The sequence below is a fragment of the Hermetia illucens genome, chromosome 4, assembly GCF_905115235.1.
Source record: "Hermetia illucens chromosome 4, iHerIll2.2.curated.20191125, whole genome shotgun sequence".
Taxonomy (NCBI): Eukaryota; Metazoa; Arthropoda; class Insecta; order Diptera; family Stratiomyidae; genus Hermetia; species Hermetia illucens.
The window spans coordinates 46,681,621-46,700,544 of record NC_051852.1 but is presented as its reverse complement, the minus strand read 5'-3'; the positions used below and the strand labels follow the sequence as shown (position 1 = coordinate 46,700,544).

The 18,924-nt window shown below is 38.9% G+C and overlaps 1 protein-coding gene across 1 annotated transcript in view; it reads right to left on the bottom strand.

Annotated features, from left to right (window-relative positions):
- Positions 1 to 4,786: 4,786 nt before the first annotated feature.
- Positions 4,787 to 18,924, bottom strand: part of LOC119653903 (hormone receptor 4-like) — a 76,092-nt gene continuing 61,954 nt past the window's right edge. Inside the window, 5 exon segments of the mRNA XM_038059040.1 lie at positions 4,787 to 6,704; positions 13,196 to 13,311; positions 13,383 to 14,414; positions 15,143 to 15,291; positions 15,351 to 17,409. Coding sequence (XP_037914968.1) covers positions 5,556 to 6,704; positions 13,196 to 13,311; positions 13,383 to 14,414; positions 15,143 to 15,291; positions 15,351 to 17,409 — 4,505 coding nt within the window. The 3' untranslated portion in view covers positions 4,787 to 5,555.

Sequence of the window (18,924 nt, the reverse complement as noted above, 5' to 3'; positions counted from 1 at the left end):
GTATCCCGACGAAATTGATAAGACTGACTAGGCTGACCCTGACCAATGTGCGAGGCCAGATAAAAGCAACAAGATCACTCTCAAGACCATTTGACATCAACAACGATCTGGGACAAGGGGGTGCCCTATTATGTGTCCTCTTTAAACTGGCTCCGGAGAAAGTGATCCGTGATGCTCAGGTAAATTCGAGAGGTACGATCCTTTTAAGTCAATCCAATTACTGGCCTATGCTGACGATATCGACATCGTGGGAAGAACGACCCGAGACGTACAAACTGCCTTCATCCAGATCGAGCAGGCGGCCCGAAATCTTGGGCTGCATACCAATGAAGGCAAGACAAAGTATATGGTGGTAACGTCAACACCAAGGACCAACCAACCAACAACATAAAACCGCACTGGTCAAACGGGAAAAATAAAGATAGGGTCAAAGCTCTTATGTACAAGACAATGATCTTGCCAGTCCTCATGTATTCCTCGGAAACTTGGGTTCTTAGCAAGAAAAATTGCGAACTCTTGGCCGCGTTCGAAAGAAGAGTTCTCTGAAAAATTTTCGACTCCCTACATGAGAATGGACGATTCCGTACCCTAACGTAACGACGAAATCTATGAGCGATGCCATGACTGTGGATAAAATCCGGCTCAATAGGCTATAGTGGACGGGTCATTTAATCCGTATGGATGAGGATGACTCAGTCCGGAAAGTCTATAAAGGCAATATCTATACAAAAAGAAGACGAGGCAGACTGTGCGTGAGATGGAGCGATGGCGTAGGCCCGGACGCCAGACAGCTTTTAGGGATATCGAATTGGTGGACTTCGGCTCAAAACCGGGATGCCTGCAATTTCCGTTTAATGTTGCTTTGGAATATGCTATGAGAAAAGTGTAAGTTGATACCACAAGTGTAGCAGCTATTTAAATCTAGTGAAATGACAGAAACAGCATTAGCATGACATATTGGAAATAGACAGTTTGGACCTCGACTCGGCAGCAAGGGAAGTTATTTTGAACGTTAACAAATTTAACACAAACCTGAACCAATATACCATTAAAGTAAAACTTTACGATAGGCAAATGATACCTGAAAACGTCCACCACTTCATTGAGGTAAGATTGAACATTAGTAAAGATGGAGATGAACAGAATAAAAATCTGTATTGACCTTTGCTGCAAAAAGTGCAATGCGAGGATACGTGTAATGTATGGACTAGGCAAAATCTTGAATCATACATTAAAACACATGGTCCAAGGAAAGGCCTGGTGGAGCACTGCACACTTAATTGAAGCGGAGAACAGATTTTTTAGAGATTCATTAACTGGAAGACGCGGAACAGATTGTCTATTTTATATAAATACACATCTGGATGCAGATGTGTTGACGATCCACGAGCCACCATGGTCCTTAAAAAAATTCTGCAATGGGAGGAACATGTTGACAGTATGTGGAATTCCATTTTCCCCTAGAAAGCAGTTTAGATTTTCTCCTTTACCTCACCTTACTTTACTGTTTGGGATCTCGTAATTGTTAAACTCGTTGACCACTGCTATACGGATTTTGAATTAAGAGTGACTTATTCTGGAACAATGCGTCGGAACTGTTGCATTAGAATTTTACAGTTTGGTTTTTTTCAGGAAGAAAAGTGGTAATTTCTCAGAACCTACCCAACCGAAAAATCTGAAAAAAGAAACTCATGAAGCTGCCAATATATGGTGCCTAGTCTCTGAAATACACTCTGCATGGATATCTTTCCAAATAAAGTTAATGATAATATATTACTATAATTTTTGGTAATTGGCTCTAAAGACTAGAATCATGAAGCAATATGGGATTATAAAGTAAAGCGATGTTCTGCCAAGTTTGGTGGAAATCGGACTATTATTAACAAAATTGTAAAATTCTAAGACTTTGAGTGTCAGCAGCAGACGAGTATCGATATTTGGACATAATATATGAATATATATTACGCGCTAGGTACTAATGGGACAAATGTCCACTAAAATATTTCAAATATGTTTATACAATAAATACACAAAACCTTTCATATCTGAAGCGTCCAGCTTCCGGTTTCCCGACGGGATTTTAGTTAATTTCTGGTTTCTAGGGACAAACCAAATCGGGCATAAGACGTCCAATATTTTATTAAGTGAAATGTGACGGAGCAAAATGCCGAGGGCTCGATTCATATTCCTGAAATAGCTAGCAAAGCGGTATATAGGTGTTGTCGATGGGTATTTCTGCGAAGGTACTTGGCTGTCCTACGGAAGCTCACGGTTCAAATTTCACTGGTGACAGAGAGATTTGTATCATGACTGGATGTCGGATACCAGTCTACTCAGCTGTGAATGAGTATCTGAGTCAAATCAGGGTAATATCCATGGGCGAGTGCAACACTGACGACATTGCCTTCTACAGGGCACTGTAATATTATAGTGCATGGTTACGGTCTTAAATGAAGTGTTCTAACGCACTTGAAGACCCTAATCCAATTAGAATGTCGTACCATTATTATTACAAATAGTGCAACTGAACCGAATGGTCAACTAACATCAATTTTACAAGTAGTTGAGCTCCACTTTGATAATTGATATTTGGGATAGTCGTTTGATTGGCCACTCGTAAAGGGACGTGTATGTCATCATCGCATGTATAAAGTGAAATTATATGAACGGCGGAGTGCCTGGGGGTAATTTCGCATCCTTTTTTTTAAATTTTTTTTAGTTATTTGAATATCAGTATTCATTACTCATTCATTATGTTTGTACTAACGAAATTTGCGGGTAGTGTTCAATAAGATGAATGCTTTCGTGCACAGAGTAAAGTGGAAATGCGTGAATATGCATTAGATCAATTTTAAGCACAATATTTATGTCTTTAATTTTTATGTACATACGCATCTCATTACTCTGTAGTATAAAAGCATTCTTCTTCAGGGTAACATAAAAGTTGCTATACAAAATGTCGTTCGCGAAATTATTAATTCTTTGCGTTGCTTTTATTTGCGCGAGGGGACTAAATCTAGAAACTCTTGACTGCGTTATACGATTTGGATCACCTCAACAATGGAGTACCTCCTGGCCGGTGGTATTCAACAGCAAGGACAATTGTTGAAGACAATGTTATTAAAACAAAATGAATCCGTAGTGATACCCACTAATATAAATGTCATTGTGCCTTGTGGCCCCAATTCATTAAAAAAAAAGAATTCAAAACTGAATTCGGCAATGTTCAATTCCGGGGTGATGGGCAACTTGAATTGAAAAATGGATTTGAAGTGAAAACTGAGAAGGACCTCGCGTGTGACCTATGGTCAGTGCAGGAAATTCTAACCGAGGTGAAAGGATGTCCGCGGGATAAAACCGCTGTCAAATTTGGATTAGTTGACCACAAAGCATATATTATTAGTGAAGCCTGCTATTGCGAAAATGCTGGATATCTGCGTTTCGCTCATATCCGCAGAGGGGACCTTCTCTCTTATAGTTTGGAAATCAAGGCCAAATATATATTCAGCGCTACTTCATCGACTTACAAAGAGCACTAAAAGTTGAGCAGCTTCCTCTATTTGATATGAGAAACTTTGTAGACGATCTTTTCTTACCAAACCGACAATTATACAGTATAAAGAAACTGGATTGGAATTACTATGTTTCCCATTGTTGAACAACATCTGCTCAAGCAGGATATCGCCGACTCGTTAGTCGTTTGATTTGACGTTGATTAATAGAATAACTAAAAGCGACTGTGGAGTGATGCACCAAACTGTGAAATTGCTACAATACAATTGCTACAATAAAATTCTATAGCGGAACACCACCTAAAATAGACGATGGCAGGATCGATACTAGTATAGGAAGACGGCTAATATTTGATTTTTGCTCTCGCGCCATCGTTAAAAATAAATGTGTGACGATTGATAAAAATTTCGATTAGTACGAATAAATTTAAGAAATTCTGAACGGAAACAATAGGAAGTAGTCATGGGAATATCGTGGAGGGATATTGGACAGCTAACACCTGACAAAATAGTTTTTCTAAATCTACTTTTGTGTAAATAGTTTCAACAATTGTGACATAATTCCAATATTTTTCTTGAGGAGCGTGTCTTTCGATACAGTAGAATTCCGATAATTCGTATGATCAAGGAACTGACAATTTGCTACGAAATATCGGGATTACCAAATATCAGAAGTGCAAGATAAAAAAAATTAACTCTGGCGACCGGCAAATTTGTACCAATTAGCTGGAAATACGAATAATCGAAATACGTATTATCAGGATTCCACTGTATTAAATTTTCTGCACCAATATGAAGTTTTATTCGAAATTAAGCCTTGATATAGTCGCCACAAATGGGTATTATTGCTATTCGCCCAAATCATCTATGCCGCTTAATACAGGCTATTCAAATAAAAATCAGGTAGATAAAAATATCTTCATATCACTTACTTTTTTTACTGTACTTCTTTTAAAATGGTAAAAACTGGGAAACTATCAAACATTTATCTTCTGCAAATAGCATGCAATATCGTAACATAAAGACAATTTTAAATTTCTGAAAAGGGTAAGAACGAAACAGCAAATCTAATATTTGTATTTTGTTACTAGAGAAGCTGCCGTACTGAAACCGTACTCAAAAGAATTTTGAAAATAACATTTTCTATTCCAAAAGTGTTGATATTCGACAACCAATGTTGGTGTTTCGATCCTTTTCCATTGCATATTTTTCCACTTTGATCATTTCTACTGTTCCTTCTCCAATTCATTTGATTTTCTTTAAAAATGCAACAATGAAATCAAATCAATTTTTTTCTATTTATTTTCTAATGTTGTTTTGTCCAATATTAACAAATATTACGCTTATTTTCATTCAATCAACTATTTATATTTTTTTTATTTTTATGCATGGTGTGTGTGTTTTAATAATCATATAATAACATGTATGTATGCATAAATGTAAATGGTTTTCCTTTTCGGTTTTGCTCAAAATTTCCTAGTTCATCTAATCATTTTAATTTAATTTACAAAATAATAGTCGTAAATGAAGGCAATAATAATAAGAAGAGTGGACTTAAAACTAGGCTTTAAACTAAAATAAAAAAATGATATCAGTGATCATCATAATAAAATTACAATAGCAATAAAAATGATATAGTAGAAGATTTGTTGTTGTGAAGATCTACATGGTGAAAAGACGATTGTTTTTTGCTCTTCCTAATTTACTGTAAAACTCAAATATACAATTTAACTCTACAATATAAAATGGTATAAGTTGCATTCTCAGTTTAGTTTGTTTTGCTTTTTCGTGATTTTCTATCATACTATATATGGTCTGTCTCACAATATATATATATTTTTAGTACAATAATAAAATTAATATAAAATTACGTTAATATAATTAATCAGTTATAAAGTATTCATTTAATACAATAAAAAAGTAACTAATCGTAATAATAAAGTTGTAAAATTCTTTTACGTATAATTTAATTTATTTAATATATTTTTATTTGTTTTTTTTCTTTTAATTTTTATATGTAATTTAATAGTTAATTATTTTAATTCAGTCGTCAGGTAACATTGTTTTAAATACAACAACAGTAACAGCTTCATGATGGCGTCTAGTTGTAAGGCCGGTTGATGGTAACGCACCACTGGCTCCACCACTTCCCCCACTAGCATCTCCACCAGTGTTGGTGGTGGTGGTGGTTGTAGCAGAACTCAAGGGTATAAGTTGAGTTTGATGTTGATGATGTCGATGATTGTAAATTTGTTGATGGGAATGATGAGCTTGTTGATGATTTTGATGATGATGCGGATGATTTTGTTGATGGAGTTGATGATGCACTAGTGGATTTGTGGTGGACGTGGTGGTCAATTCATCGGTCTGAGTTTGTGTTGTAGCCGTCGCGGTAACTGTCGATTGGGTTGCAATTGATATTGTTGGACTACTTCGACTCATTCGAATAGAGCTGGTGCTGCTGTTCTTATTTTCAGTGTTACAGCTAATTGCGTTACTACTTAAGCTAACATTATTATTACTACTACTGCTCGTAGAGCTACTGCTTGTGGATAGAACGAATTGAGGTACCAGCTGCTGCTGCTGTTCCTGTTGATACAGGTGTTGTTGCTTGCGCTGTTGATTCTGTTGCTGTTGTTGCATCAACTGATGATGCTCTTGGAGCAGCTGCTGCTTTTGTGGCAGTGAGAGTTGCTGATGTTGTTGCGGTTGCCTCGTTATTGTCGATGATGAATGTTGACCGTGCCGTTGACGATTTCCAATTAAATTCACTCTGCTTGATGGTGCCATGGACGGCGATAGTTTGATTGATGTTGATGTTGTTGTAGCCGTTTGTTTAGCTGTAAGATGAGTGTGTAGAATTGACTTGTAATGCGTTGGCAGTGATGAAACTATTGTTGACGATGTCGTGGACGATAAGGACAGTGTTGACGATGATGCACACGACATCGGCATTGATGATGATGTTGACGATGATGTTGATGATGTTAAAAGCGGCGATTTGATGACATTCTGTTGCTGTGTTGCAGAAGTATCTTGGGTAGCTAATGGCAGTATTGGAGTCTGTGGTGGGGACTCATCTGGCGGGAGGAGTCCTCGCTCCAACATTTGCTACCTTATACTTGCCGAATTCAATACAAACGGTACATAGAACATTTTACTCTCAAGCAGTAAACTGGCAGCTGCTTGGATCTGTAATTAAAATAAAATAATGATGAAAATTGAAGCTAAACTGTATGATAAGATATAGTAGAAGTTATGATATTTATTGTGCATGATATAATATTTGCTTTCACTGAAAAGTGAAAAGTCTATGAGAAAAAAAACTACAATCGATACAGCAGATGAAAAACGGACCATAAGTGTTATTAGATTTCTCAATTTCGAGCATTCGATTTTTATGTCCCCGAAGATGAACCAGGATTCGAACTGCAGTAAGGAGATGGGAAATTGCCTGCCTGTGAGAAGCTATGAAAGATGCGACACCAAAAACTATGGAATGTGCAGCGATCTAGTTTGGTTCATACGCATTTTATATCTACGACGCACTTGAGCAACAACATTCGCCACTTTCAAGGGGGCGGTGACATCGGGAGCGCACATGAACTAGAAACAGTGGTGGAAAACCTCAACACAGTCGTCATTTACGCTTATGAGGATAGACTAAGACAGTTAAGTCATCAAGGAATGTACCATTGTGGAACAGGAACCTGGCTAAAATGAGAACAGAGGTGCGAAAACTCTTCAACCGGGCAAAACAGGTGACTGCGTATAGCAACGCGATCAGGGTAGCAAAACGGAACAGCTTCAGGGAATTTTCTGAAGGGATCGAACAGATCACAGAAGCAAGCAGGCTTTACAAAGCTGTAGCCACAGACAATATCCTGCGTCTTCCTCCGTTTGAAGAAGGAAGATGGGACAGTTATCGAGAATGAGTAGGACAGGGTACACCCGCTTCTCAGAACTCATTTCCAGGAGTGCTACCCTGTAATGGCAGGCGACAGTATCCTGCCTGACATCCCAACAACGAATAAAAGGGAAACTGGAAACTAGCAAACGATTTATGCTCAGAAGCTAGGCTAAGGTGGATAGTGGGAACTCTTAAACCATTGAAATCACCCGGAGTAGATGGCATTTTCCCAGCACTAATCTAGGGAGGCCTAGGAATCATCTTAGAGTCTCTAGCACGAGGATAAATACCAAGGGCATGGAGAGCGGCAAAAGTGATTTTTATTCCGAAAGTGGGTAAAAAGGATCCTTTTCACACTAAATTCTTCAGACCAATTTGCCTAACATCGTTCGTACTCAAAACGGTGGAGAAGGTCATAGACAATTATATTAGAACTAACTTTCTAAAGTGTGATTCGTTACATCACTGTCAACACGCTTACCGAGCAGGGCGGCCAACTGATGGACGTGCTAACAAATACTGGAATACAAGTCCAGGGTTACGCGGGCGACGTTGTTTTAATCTGTAGGGGCAAATATGAAGATACCCTATGTGATAGAATCCAAATTGGCCTGGTGCAGGAAGGTGAGACTGCGGATCAGCCCAGCCAAAACCACCATAGTACCATTCACTAGGAGACGTAAGCTTGATCACCTGAGAGCCATAAGATTACATAATATGGAGGTGAAACGAGAAACAGAGGTCAAATATTACGTTAGACCAAAAATTACTCTGGAAGAAACTTGTCGGAAAGCCACGAGGGCTCTGATGATTTGTAGGTCCATAGCAGAAAAAAATGGGGTTGCAGCGCGAAGATACTACTTTGGATACATACTGCAATAGTAAGGCCACTATACAAACTCCAAAGGCTGGCCTGCGTGTGTATCGGTGGGGCAATGAGGACATGCCTAACGGCAACCCTGGAGGTCCTTCTGAGATTAACCCCTCTCTATCTGCACATACAGATGCAGGCAAGGAGGGCTATATGCAGGATGGCCGGTAGTATGAGTGAGGCGGGAAGCTGCCTAAATAAAAGGAAAATTTATATTCTTTCTAGGCGGTATCCCGAATTACTGATACCAAGGGATAACATGACAACGAGGTTTCACTTCGATAAGAAGTTTGAAAGACGTTAGAACAAGGCAAACTGGGAGAGCGTGGCTGCGACATACGGCTTAAAGCAGCAACTTGGTACACTGACGGATCCCTTACAGCAAAGGGAGCGGATGCCGGTGTCATTGGTCCAGGGAAAATATACTTCGAGCCAATGGGCAGGCACAGTAGCATATTCCAGGCGGAAATATACACCATAAACAGATGTGCTTCCTTTAATCTTCAAAGGAACTACAGGAACTACAGCTATTCTCACCGATAGCCAAGCAGCGATCAAGGCACTTAGGTCCAACCAGGTGAACTCTAAACTGGTATGTGAATGCCTTGAGAGACTGAATACACTCGGCTCGTCCAACAGGGTCTGGATACTCTAGGTTCCAGACCATGCTGGGTTGGGAGACAACGAGGCAACGGACGAACTAGCCAAGAAGGGAGAAGGGACACCTTTACACCAGAATCCTTCTTGGAACCAGAAACGGTTTCATGGCTATGACACTAAGAAATAATGAGGAACGATTGAGGGAACTATACTGGGACATGGATGGAGCAGTCCAGGGTGCTTATTGGGGGATACGAACCCATGCGCACAAAGGATTGCTTAAACCTCATCAAAAAGAACCTCCGAATCATAGTGGGAATTCTCACTGGTCACTGTCGGCTAAACTAACACCTAGGGAAGCTAGGGATATCTACGGACACTGCCTGCAGATTTTGTGTAGAGAATGATGAAACCTCTATACACGTCCTGGGACAGTGGTCGGCACTTGTGCAAAGTAGGTCGATACATCTGGGAGAATACTTTATACCAGATGCAAAGCTGAAACATCTGGAAGTAGGGAATATACTAAAGTTCCTGACGGTTATAGGCTTGCTTGAGATATTATGATTAATAGGCACACTAAAATCAGTAAAATGGGTACAAAAGTTCTTTAAGGACGCGGTGCGACTTTGCTTTAACTGAATAATAATAATATCTACGACAAAAGTTGTCCGAGACTCAAAATCGCCGTTGTCCAATGAGGATGATAATGAAATAACAACTGTCCTTTTGATTTCTATAGTCCTAAGCCAGGACTGTAGAGAAACTGATGGGGAAAATTTTAGATAAAATCTGACACGCGCACTGAGGCCGACGTATCTACCAATTACCCGGAAATAGTTGAATAACAACTGAGTCTTCAATGTTTCTTTGCCATAATCAAGAGTACGTGAAAGTAGACTTTTGGTATTATAAAAAGTTTCAGGGACGTGAACACCAACTTCCATAGACGATAGCAAAGTTACTTAAGCTAAAAAGAATGGAGATCGGGGTATAAGGCTTTCCAGCTGAAGGACAAAAAAGATTTTAAACGATGCATGACGAATAATCGAAATTCCTTTTTGTGGAAAATAGATAAGAATTTTTTATGTGTGTGTATGTGTAATATTACAACTGGGGATGCCCTATACTCCACATAGAAGTGGAAGCATATCATATACATATATGTATCTTGTGGAAGAATGATAAATATTAGCTAGTGGAATAGGTGGAGTGATTTTATTATCCTATGAAGTATCTAGTAAGACACTTAAAGTAAAATTGAAGGAAGCTTTTCCTTTCCGAAGGTAGATGAACGTTTAATTTCTCTTCAAATAATCAAAATTAAAGATCTTTCTGTTGTTTTTTGGAAGAGATATTTACAGATTTTTGTCTTCAGCTGTCTTTCTTCGAGCAGGTCCCGGAGACCCAGCTGCACTGCAGTATCGGCGGTGGTTTGGTACATTTTGTACAGCGACCTGTCTTCTGGGTGCGAAAGATCGATATATTTATACATTGCTGACAAGCAAATTGCAAATTTTTCAAGATAGGATATTTGGGAGATGTTGTGTGTTATCTATGCTTACAACTAAGAAGAGATATCAATGGCTTATTTCGTTTGAACCAAAATTCAAACGGAATAATTCCAATGGAAACACATTTCCTCCAACTATAGAAACCAGTGAAAGTCTCAATGGAACCAAAATTTTAAATGTCTCCCCTAGAAAGAAGACAATTGCGAGAGCAGCGCAAATTTGAGGAAAGTTATAGAGTCATCGCCTCGTAACATTTGGAGATGCAATACTGGGATTGGAATGTATGAAGACTATTGCCATATTGCCGGCAAAGGTAAAGGTAAGTAGGCCTCCATTTGTGGGCAGGTCTGCAGTATACATCAAGAAAAGCACAGAACCCCAAAAGAATTCTCAAATTGTCTCTACACTAGAGGATATCCTATCTGAAACAGCTCAGTTTTTCACCAAGTGGCACTACTGGCTTTTAAATCTTGACTGCTTTCTACGGCAGGAATGCTTTGATAGTCAATTCGGCAACTACGTTCCGTAAGCGTGTTGTTTCCAAAGTTGATAAATTTGCTCATTGTTGGCAAAAATGTATTGATTAGAATTGTATCTAGTCCGATTGACGGACTGGACTGTTTTCCTGATTAAAATTTTACTAGTTAAAATAAAAGCTCAAGAAGCGAGATTTTATCTCGGACAACTCAATCTTATGCCAATTTGCTCTATCGGATAAACGACGAAGAAAAAATAAAAACTTTTTGCAATTGCAGTAGGAAGGATAGCTCTTACATTATGGTATTTTCAGGATGACACACCTTTCGTGGTGTTGTCAAAAGTGAACCAACTACAATAACCACTACTTTTTCAATTCTCATATTTTCCAGAGCTTGTCACTAGGAACTGATTTCTGTTTCTATATTTGGGAGTGCTATATATGTCGGAAAGTTCAGGTGCAAAGGTAGGATCAGTAGACTTGACGTCAGTTGCGATAGCACGGTCAAGAGATTAGGCTGTCAGGTTAAACACCTTATCGTCAAGTAAATATATTCTTATAACAGCCGAAAGACGAAACTCCTGTTCGTTATTTTCGACTATACTTAAGGGGGCCACTCCGTGTGACGAGCTGAAAAAATTGATTTTCTTGTTTTTTGTATAATTTGATTCCTAAATATGTTTAGAATATGCTGCTGAAATAATTTCCCAATATTCGGTACCCTTAGTTAAGACATGGGGTACTGGAACTATTGTGGCTTGTTGGATTTTGAAAACAAATGTGCACTTACTCGAGATTTAGAGGTTTGCATATTGTTTTTAATTTAGTCCTGGCGTGGTATTGTAAACCGTATGCACCTACGACAAGTAAATCAGAAGTGATCAGTTTATTAGTTGGAGAGAGGAGAAACATGAGTAGGGAATAAGGGCGATAACATTCATCCTGGTCGTTACAAACAGTCAGAAGTAATTATCTTCAATGAAGAATTTCAAAGAAATATAAAAGTATTGGCGATAATGGGATGCTCGATTAGCTTGAAGCGTATGCTTATTAATGGTGAGTTCCGATTTCATTTTAATCAGACTGGAATTTTTAAACGTGTTTTTCTGGAAACTGTGTTGTATTGTGTCGTAACTTGCCTCCACGATATGTCAAAAAGGATTTGACCGATTGCTTTCAAATTTCAGTGGTAAATTCGACATATTTATACTATGCAGTGAACTACAGTCATTTGAAAATTCGAGCGTGGTTCTTTTTATTTCAAAACAAAAATAACGAAGAAAAGTCTGAAATTCTATAATTATTTTCAAATACTTGTCAAAAATTCAATTTTTAATATTTTCTGATAACCTGAGTTCATTCTATCGCTACATTGAAGATTGCAGATTAAAATGCCGTTTGATATTTTGATTTCAAGTAAGCCACAATCAGGGGAAATCATGGAGACACTCAAAAATGATTCTTTAAGATGGATGGATCTTTGGAATGGTATAATTAATTTTCTTATGAAGATTTATGGGTAAACTTTTTTTTTACATTGAAGTGTTAGTAACTTTGTATATCATGTGGTCGTCAGAAAAAAAAAATTCTTGAAAATCGGCTGTGACAAGAAGAGACCCACTTAATATTGGCTCTCTGAGGGCTGTACTGTCGACGTATGTTGGGGATTATATATTAAGGGCCCACATGATGACGGTTTTTCTAAAAAACAATTGGAGTATGGACGAACTCTTCTCCCAAAATAAGAGTCTCCTTCTGCATCTATGAAGAGTGTTAGATGCAAGGAGGAGCAGGGGAAAGGCAAAGTGTTCACTATCGAGATGGATGACCGATCGACGGAGGCAATTATACAGATAATTATGTTATTAAATGCATACCGTTACTCGTGGATAAGGTGAAACTGACGGAGTCTTCTGTAATCATTGCGAAAACAGTTTTCAAAAATAATATTGGAAAAAGTAATATCTGAGGACCAACACAATTTTTCTAAATGTTGAAAAAGTTATCAGAACGCGACTAGCTTATTGACGCATGTGAGGCTGAGACAGGCCGACTTATCAAGGGATATAGAATAAGACCTTAAACTTCAGGAACTCCTGTAAGGGCATTGACCAAACCAGAAAAGCGCCCAAATTGTATAAGGTACTTGACAGAGGCACACCTAAAGTAAAATTACTCAACTTCTATGTACAAAAAAAACTAGCAAACAGTATCAACCAAGACTATCTTTTTTATTTTAGAAGGTTAGGAAAGCAATCCGTAGTTGGAAGATTAAAGAATAACTAAATATTCACTTAATTAAATACTAACCTCCGGAATATGTGCTAATAACTCAGCCAACCGTCCAGGATTATGCGGTGAAGAATGCTGTAGAAATGTCCGTAATACCTGAACATAGCGCTCTTGGATACTCTCGAGTTCAACCTCTGCAACAGCAAAAGAACACACACATTATATTCTACCATGCTCTAGATATAAAAATTGATTCGTTCCACACCTTTACCTTTATTGAGTAAAATGTACACTTTCAAACAAACATACTCTTCCATCTTCAGTTTGATCCTACGAAACATAATGGTGATTTGAGTCATTTTTTCAACCATATGACCAACATCCAATTTCAGCTGGTCCATTGCAATTGGTTGACCCATTAGCGTGGTGAGGCACGTTTGCAGGATACTCAAATGCGTATTGACTTCCTGGATGAATTCAGGATCGTCCTTGTGCAATGGTATTGCAATCGGTGTGATTTGAGTGGGTGTAGAGGGTTGACTTGAGCCTTTCTTCCCGTGCAACGCTTGATATGCGGCCGTTGTCAGGATTAGAAGCTCATGCCATTTATCAGTCAGTAATTTCGTGTGAATTTCCACTGGAATTTCTAAATAGAATGGCAGTTTCTTTGTCCACGAGACCAATTTGTGTACGATTGAGTCTCCAATGTTACAAAGCTTTTCGCTGATTTCAGACTTATCTTCGAGAAATTCAGAAAAGTGGGGCAGTGTTGCAATATCTTCCATGGCATCGCAGTCGATCAGGGTTTGTATCATGTTCAATGCGTGGTCATATGAGATCTGACGATCTTTGGACGAACTCACAGCATTATCGAGGCGATGCCGGAGATGAACAATCTCACTTGGATTCGTGAGGGCAGTCTTTAGAATAGTTCCATTAACTAAATGCGATGGTAGTTGTATGTTATCATGTTCTTGCTTTATCGCAATCGATTGATGACTTGTTGAATTTAGGAACATTGGTTTCACATCGTCTATAGATGACGAATTGCTATTGCTGTTCGTCGTTGTTGTCGCGGATGAGCCAATCTTTGATCCACCTAAGGATGTTTGTTGCGACGATTGTGAATGCGGTGAGGGGTGGAGATGATGTTGGGGTGAAGATTGATGAGGATGATCGTGTGATTGTTGCTGCTGTTGTAGTTGCTTCTGCTTTTTGTGCTTTTTATACTTCACTTTATAGAGGTTGTAAACTGCACCACTGTTACGGCCTCCAGGCATACGATCCTCACGTACAGCTGTAGAAAAAGATGGTGAACGTTAGGGTCAGGGTAATTCTCTAATGATTTTGATTTTGGTGAAAAGTGAATCCATATGCTCCCATATGTTATTACTGATGGTGGAAATGTTTCCAAAAGGTGCATGAAGCGATTTTAAAAAAGTGCGACTTAGATTAGCCTTTTAATTTAGCCATAGTTCGGTTCAGCGAATCTTTATGTTCAAACTGTGTCCTAATCTTTTGAATTTTGGTTGAATTCGTTTAATGATTGTCGAAATAGAAAATAGGTATAATCCGTAACAAACGACGATATCTTTCCTGACGGAATACATTCCGATATGAGGGAGAAAATTCGAAGGATAAGTTTTTCACTATACTTGTTGATCGCATTCGAAATGAAGTCGACAATATTGACAGGCAAAGAGCATAATGGCTCCAAAGGCTGATGAAAAGATCGCGAGTGCAATCTTTAAAAGTAATATGGATCAGGACCATTGAATTGTGTTTCGCAGGATACCATTCTTTTAAAAATAACTGCTATTGATCTGCTATTTCATATCCTATGATATGACAACGGGGATTCTAGGGTGGTCACAATAAATACATGAATACGCTAGACCTCGACAAAGTAAGAACCGATGATAGTTTGATTTAGATCCAGTCAAAATATTGCGCAAACTTAAAGACGGTCTTTCGAGTGTCCACTGACTTTTTTCTTTGTGCAGATGCGAATAAAATTGTCATTACCTTGCAGCACCATTCCTTGTTCAATGCATTTCTTAAAACGACAATACTGACATCGATTCCTTTGGGCTTTGGTTATTTCGCATGTGCCATCGGCCACGCATGTATAGACTCGTCGATTTTGAACAGTTCTTTTGAAGAAACCTTTACATCTGCAAAGAACAAAAAAAGTGAATTAAAGGCTAATGAGATTTATCTACTGAAAACATACCCTTCACACGTTATGATCCCATAATGCAGTCCAGTCGCTTTATCCTCACATATCATACAAACTAAAGGTTGCTCATCATCATCCACGGTTGGATCATTCTGCGAATCAGGTGCCCGAGCTCCTAGTGAATGAGGTCCAGCCCATTGCTGTTGGGCGCTCAGATTTAAAGCATGCAGTTGTTGGCCTGCTGGTAACTGACTATAGTCTCCTGCCCACAGTCGTTCCATATTCAATGCATGTGGGGTTCGGAACTGCTGAGGTCTAGGCCTATTTTCTTGTATCCGTGATTGCCCTAGACTGAGAAGAAGCTGCGCTGCTTCCTCACTGTTCTGTGATGGACCCGGTGTTTGGGAAGGGGGTGTAGTCGGCGATTGTTGAAGTGATTGAGGTGGAGGCTCGTAGCCCCAAACCATCGTTCGGACACCACAGCTTTCACCCATTATCACAGTTGGAGTGCCCCGTGGCGGTGTTTGAGATGGCCCCTGTGGTGATAGCTGTGAGGGCGGATGATGAGGACTCGGTGATTGGCCTGGACCTGGTGGGCGTAAACCAGTCAACGGTCCACCTATTACTTCAGGCTTAACTCCATTTATGCGAGTATTTGGAACCCATACCATTCGCTGGTTGGGTTGCATTAGATTTGGTAATTGTTGATCATTCTTTACGCGAAATAGAATTGCGGCATCCCGATTGGGATGTCGTAATTGCAAAGTTGGATGGATTAGTTGTTGCGGAACACCAACGTTTCCACTATTATTCATTTGTTGTCCACTGGGTTGGGGCTGCTGCTGCTGCTGTTGTTGTGGATGCATGCGATGATGAAGCCCAATGAAGTTAGCAGTGCCAATAGATCGATCCATCATAACTGGCGAGCCGGGCATTCCGTTATCTTCTTTCTTAATCCTAATTTGTTGTTGATGTTGTTGGTGATTTTGTTGTTGAGATGAATGCACAGGAATTTGCAGCCGAGATGGCGGAGACAGTGAATTAGGCGACATCTGGGACCGCGACAACAATTGCGATGAAGCATGCAATATTTGCATTTGTTGATGAATGGGTGATGTCGTTGATATACTCATTGGTGAATTCCCCCCACCACCATCACTTGACTGACGACTTATACTACTACTGCTCGAACAATTGGCAAATGAAACGGGCGGACTTTGCTTTCGCGACAAAGGTGATTGAATTTGCTGATAAAACTGTTGCTGCTGGTGGAGTTGTTGTTGCTGCTGTTGATGTAGCATGCTATGTTGTGGTTCAGTTTTTATCCGTGATGGTGTCACTAGAACGGTAACATGTTGCTGTGATTGTGTTGGAGTTTTAGGCTGTTGATGCTGTTGATGTTGTTGATGTTGCTGATGCTGTTGATGTTGCTGATGTTGTTGCTGCTGTTGGTATGATGGCATTTTTGGTGGGGGTGAAGAGACTCGTTCACTTTTCACTGAGCGTATCACTCCTGGATTTGAGCCAACACCACCGCTGCTAGCGCTACTGTTGCTACTATGAATTCCATTCGTTGGAATAACATTCGTTGTTGTCGAAGGCTTTTCCTCTATTGAATCAGGTGATGCCCTGCTACTACCACCCCCATTACTCGCATTACAACTGGTATGTGTACCGTTACCCTGGACGGGGGTAGGCGTTGTTGTACTTGGCGGGGTTGGTGTAGCTATTGGCGTTGGAGGTGTAGGAGCTGTCATAGGTGCTGTCATTTCGGTTGAGCCCGATACTGAACAGCCACTCGATGATGTTGTTGATAACAATTGTGTTGAATGATGTTGCTCCGATTGATGGAGTTGTTGTTGATTTTGTGTTGCTGATACTGCTGTGCTTGCCGTTGCCATTCCTGTACCTGCTGTAACTAGTGTTGATGATTGATCACACATTTTTGGTGATAATGGTGCTAATAAATCGGGCGATGAAGTGCTTGTATCTGCTACTGATTCACCATCGCTACTGCATCTCGAATCAACTTTTCTTCGTTTCAGCTTTAGATCCTGAAATAGGCTCATTTTATCGAGCTCGCTGTACGGGCCACGGCTCAGTGTCATAATTCCTGAAAGGAAAGATATAACAACAATTTTGATTAGTTATCGTATAGAGAGAAAGAGACAATTGATAAATGAAATTTAAATCATTAAGTAGCCTACATGAGTTATGATTCATTAACTATAGAATGGTATGAATGTAATGGAGAATATGAAGTGAAAATCTGCAGATTGATTTGATTCAATCGAGTGCAGGAAAATAAGCAAACAAAGTGTAAAACTTAAACATTTTAAATAGTAAATAACGTGAATAGCAGAGTTACATTGACGGAACGCGGTTTAGAATAAGAAAGCGATAATGCGTCATATTAGAACCCAACCTCTTTGAAACCAGCTTTGATTTGTCAAGTCTGATTCAAAATGTCCAATGAATTGATTGGAAGAAATACGCGAAGGTCGTTAGAAATGGACGGAATAGAAAATGCAAGTGAATCATAACATTAACATAATTATTTTAGATAAAATCTATAGAGTAATAAAAACTAGAGATTTTTGCTATTCATCTATTCTCTGATGAAATTTTGGAAGATTTTGATAATATTGTTTATGTAAAACGTTGGTCTGATCGGTTCATGGTCTCCACAAAACTTATTTTTTATATTGGATCATTGAGCACACGTGTAGCCTTCGGGTATTTCTTATAGTGGCAGGACGATACGAAATTGCATTTTGATCTATTAGGACCCTCATTAAATAAAAGATTTTTGGGTACCTACACGTTGCCAAGTCAATCCATATGCGATGGCTCTACTGTTTTATGTGGAACACATGACATTATTAAAAAATACGCGACAATAGGAAGTACCGCAAGCAGACGTAGACATCTTGAATATTTCTTGAAAGCTGATCTACGGAAATTCTATAACTTTTAAGACAAACGTCTACGTCTCCAATGAAAAATCTTCGAAAATAAACTGTTTTATGATGAAAACATGGCAAGTTTTGCACATGTAACCTTCGCAAGAAATTAATGCGCATTTAGGTTTTCATAATGAAGCTGGTTATAGGCTATTGCGCAGTTTAAGAGAAATTCAGCTTCATTTTGAGCTATGGAAGGTGTTTCATAGTGTTTGGAACTTTATTTTAGCGTTATTATATTGAAGATTGACTTAAACAGTTAGTATAAATTGTAAATAAGCTGATAACCATTGAAAATATTTAATTTAACGAAATTAGTTTAAAGAATCTGAAGAATATAAATATTAAATTATCAAACTTGAGTTTGCGAGTGCTTGCAAAAATAATAAGTGTTATTGCATTTTCACCAGAGTTTGACGGTTGATAGGCTTGATAGGAAACGCTATTACTCATTTGTGATCTCCACAATCTTTACAAAACTGAATAAATTAGGAAAGCCACCATTTTAACTGGCAATTTCATTCAGTAACAAGAGCTACTCATTGCGTAATACTCTCGATTTAACATCGGGTCTTTATAAAATTACGCCCAACGTGGGGTTACCTAAATTAGATTCTCTAAGCTATTAAGCTTCGTTTTTCGAGTATCGGCTATGGATGACATTA